Source organism: Nicotiana attenuata, chromosome 2 (genome assembly GCF_001879085.1).
Source record: "Nicotiana attenuata strain UT chromosome 2, NIATTr2, whole genome shotgun sequence".
NCBI classification, from domain to species: domain Eukaryota; kingdom Viridiplantae; phylum Streptophyta; class Magnoliopsida; order Solanales; family Solanaceae; genus Nicotiana; species Nicotiana attenuata.
This window is the reverse complement of record NC_031990.1, coordinates 58248156-58251732: the sequence shown is the minus strand read 5'-3', so window position 1 is coordinate 58251732 and position 3577 is coordinate 58248156. Positions and strand designations below refer to the sequence as shown.

The following is a 3577-nucleotide window of genomic DNA, read 5'->3' as shown; positions in this document are numbered from 1 at the left end:
ATATATATATATATATATATATATATATATATATATATATTAATTACTCACTGCATCTAAGAGTGCATCAACTAGAGTGATGCTATTCATAATGACAACAGCACTGCTGCGAGTTGCTTCAATTCTGAGCTCATTGCTGTTCTGCTTAATCCCGACAGGCCAAGGAAACATTCTTGAATATTCTTCCACATTGAGAATTTCTTTTCCAGAATCAGTAGTCCGAATCCAGAGTGGGTCAGCAGCTTGGCACATCTTTACTAGTTCATCCATTGAGGAAAGAGCCAGTTCCATTGCAATAGATTTTTCTTCTTCCAAGATAATTGGACCACCAGAAAACTGGGAATTGTTTTCAGGCATGAATGGAACAGGGACCATCTCGGTACTGCAATTCGCCATTGGCTCCTCGAACTTCCTTGAGAAATTAATGGACATGTCTAATTCCAACGAAGGAGGAAGAAGAGGAGTTCCTTGCATTGGCCCCCGACCATTATATTGTGAAACAAGACAGCACACACGCTCAAACTGTTCAACAATTGAAGAGCATAACTTGACTGTTATTACTGTATGAACAAAAGAAAATAACGAAATAAAATAGTCATTGTTAATTCAATTTCATTGAGCATTAAAGGATTAAACTCATATTAGTGTAATTTTACTTGTTCTACTTTATTTTATTTTTCAATTAACTAATTATACTAGCTATGCTCCCAGGATATAAACTCTTAAGCAAATAGGGAGGACCTCATCCGTTATTACAGTAATATTTAATTGCTGAATTATTGATAGGCCTTTGCTTTTTACCTCCTTAGGCTAGTGCTGCCAACGAGACATTAAATTGATCATTTACGATTTTCTATTTCTTTTTTATCATGTACTACTATTCATTCACTTGTTTATGTTAAAGAAAACAACATATTCTAGATATGCCGAATCGTTTCTGGTTCTTTTATCTTGATCACTTGGTTATTGATATTAATTTTGTGCAATTAACAAAAAATTAGGAATATTGTAAGTGCTGTAGACATGTTCTCTATGAACAACTTAATCATATTAAGAAAATTTCCTCAATTATATTAATAACAAAATAACCAAAAAATAAGAAAGAAATAATAGCGTATATAAAAAACTGAAAAACCTCTTCTTTGAGACGAGCATTTTCAAGGCGAAGTTGCTGTTCATCATAACCCATCTCTCCGAGCATGGCAGGACCTCCACAACTGGGGCACATAATACTGCGTAATGCTGCTTGCAGCCGATAATTCTCATTCTTTAAGTTGTCATTCTCAGCTCTAAGTATAACATTATCTGCTCGGTCTTGTTGAGCCTACATCATTAATTAGTTAATTAGTACTAGGATGAATTACAACAGAAGAAGAACAAAAAATTTCCCCAACAATTAATGAAGTCTTGTCCCTCAAATAGTGTTACCTCTTAACCACAGATGAATTCAGTGGGTGCAGAATTAGCATTATGTAAGCATTTTAAACTTTTTTTTTATTCTAACATTTGCATACATAAACACATAGAACCATTCCAAAGTTGCCTTCAATAATAACATCCCTCATAATTAATTCAAGACTTACTTACATACATACATACAGTCAGGCGAGCTAGTGTGTGAAATGCGGATTCTAATCCCTTTGGTCCTAACTCTTTATTTATCTTCAATAAATCTATTTAATATGTTAAAATGATTAATTTAAAATCCAATAATTTAAAAAGACTAGAAATCCGAACCCATACACTTTAAATTCTGCCTATAATAAAAAGTCATTCTTTTTTCATGTCCATAACCCTAAACGGGGTGCATTAAAGATGTGTCTCCTCATGGAAGTTCATTGTTGCAGAGGAGGGGGTTGACTGCGCACCCAACAACTAGGGCCAGACGCATATTAATGGAAGGCGTTGTCCATACAGTGAAAATGAAAGCAACCCCCGTAGTTAATGTAGTCACTCTCTCTACAGCTCTCATGGTGGTGGTGCAGTACTCTACACTCTTTCTTCACCATATTTGGTCTTAGCAATTTTTAACGTATGTAAATAAACACACACACACTCAACTTATGGGAAATCGTGCATCTGCCTCTCATGCATGAAGGTTTAATTTAATTTTACAGCTGGAAAAACATTAGTACGGTTTCCTCTTTACAGCGTAACACAAAATAGGAAAAAAAAAAGAATTTATATACAATGACACAGTAAATACAATTTAATCTAAGAAGTTGGACCAGTTGGGTAATGGATGCTAACATGCGCACCTTCATTTGGGTTCGTCGGTTTTGAAACCAAAATTTGACTTGACGTGGTTTTAGGCCAAGGTCTTGGCTTAGTTTGAGCCTTTGCTTGTCATCTGGATGTGGGCATTCCTTAAATAACCTAAATATTAGGTAACTTTGTTAGAAAATTCAAAATAATAAATAAAAAAAAGTTCCTCTAATCAAGATCTTGAAGGGAAAAGAAACATTAAAGAAAATTGGTTCCTTACGCCTCCATTTCTTGGATCTGGCGAGCAGTGTGCCGATGATAACGCTTTTTTTTGCCTGGTTGTTGTTGCTGTTGTTGTTGTTGCTCAGTTTCTAGTTCATTTCCAGACATTCCTTCGATATGTTCACTTCCAGAACCACTATCCATTTCTTCTTTGCTTTTGAATAGTCCATTTTCTTCTTTCTAAAAAGACACAAAAGTAAAATGAAAATCATGCATGCAAGTGAAGGGAAAAATGAAAGATAAAAGACAGATCGAGGAACGTACAGGAATAATATTGGGAGGAAAAATATTGAAAGGCAAGTTATTTCCTCCCATGGCCATGAAGTTGAAATTAGGGTTCTGAATGGGGGAAGAATAGAGTGAATCTGAAGATACAGCATTCCCTCCCATCCCCATGGATGAAAATAGTTGGCAATCACCAAACATCTTTCCTACTTAATTCCACAGGATTTACAAAAGAAGAATCTCTTTTAGCCAAGGGTTTAGGGACCTGCAACACAAAAAGACAAAAAAAGCATAGTATATGATAAATTTAGAATCGAGGGCTAACACATGAAATATAAACAAAACAAAGAAAGCATGAGAAACACACCATTGAAGCTAAAGGGAAGAAATATCCTTTAGATGAGACTTATTTTCTCTAAAACTAACAAAGATAACTAAGGCTAGACAAAAATATGGAGGTGATGTTTTCTACACATAAATAGGAAAACTGAGACAAGAAGACTACATTTCAAAGTATTTGACTCCACCCTTCAAAAAGATAAAGAAATGGTCAGCTCCTGGGTCTCAAAAACCTCCCATTAAAGCTCAAACCGAGTATTAAATTCGAATACATAAAAAAAAAAAAAATTAAACAAAATGTGTAGGTAAACGAAGAGAATTGAATACGCAAAATTAATTTCCTATGTAATTAATGAAATGTGTGAGAGAAAAAAGAAACAAAGGAAACGTACTAATAAATATTTAGTACCTGTGTCGGTGTGTTTTTCCAAAGCCAAATTCTTCTTCTTCTTTATCTTTAGCTCTTTTCTTTCTTCATCTACCACCAAACCCTTCTGCAGTTTGGTTGTGTAGTTTTTTCTTATCT

At 34.6% G+C, this 3577-nt stretch overlaps 1 protein-coding gene across 2 annotated transcripts in view; it reads right to left on the bottom strand.

Moving 5' to 3' along the window:
• The window catches only part of LOC109211054 (homeobox-leucine zipper protein HDG5), a 6708-nt gene extending 3131 nt beyond the window's left edge, over positions 1–3577 (bottom strand). The window contains exons 1-6 of one of the 2 annotated variants that reach the window (XM_019374563.1): positions 3461–3577; positions 2752–2977; positions 2486–2667; positions 2259–2376; positions 1136–1324; positions 52–522 (exon numbers count right to left, since the gene is read on the bottom strand). In XM_019374563.1, the coding sequence (XP_019230108.1) occupies positions 52–522; positions 1136–1324; positions 2259–2376; positions 2486–2667; positions 2752–2913 (1122 nt within the window). In that variant the 5' untranslated portion in view covers positions 2914–2977; positions 3461–3577. Of the gene's footprint in view, positions 1–51; positions 523–1135; positions 1325–2258; positions 2377–2485; positions 2668–2751; positions 2978–3079; positions 3261–3460 lie in introns of those variants that run through there. The other variant, XM_019374558.1, reaches the window with a different exon arrangement.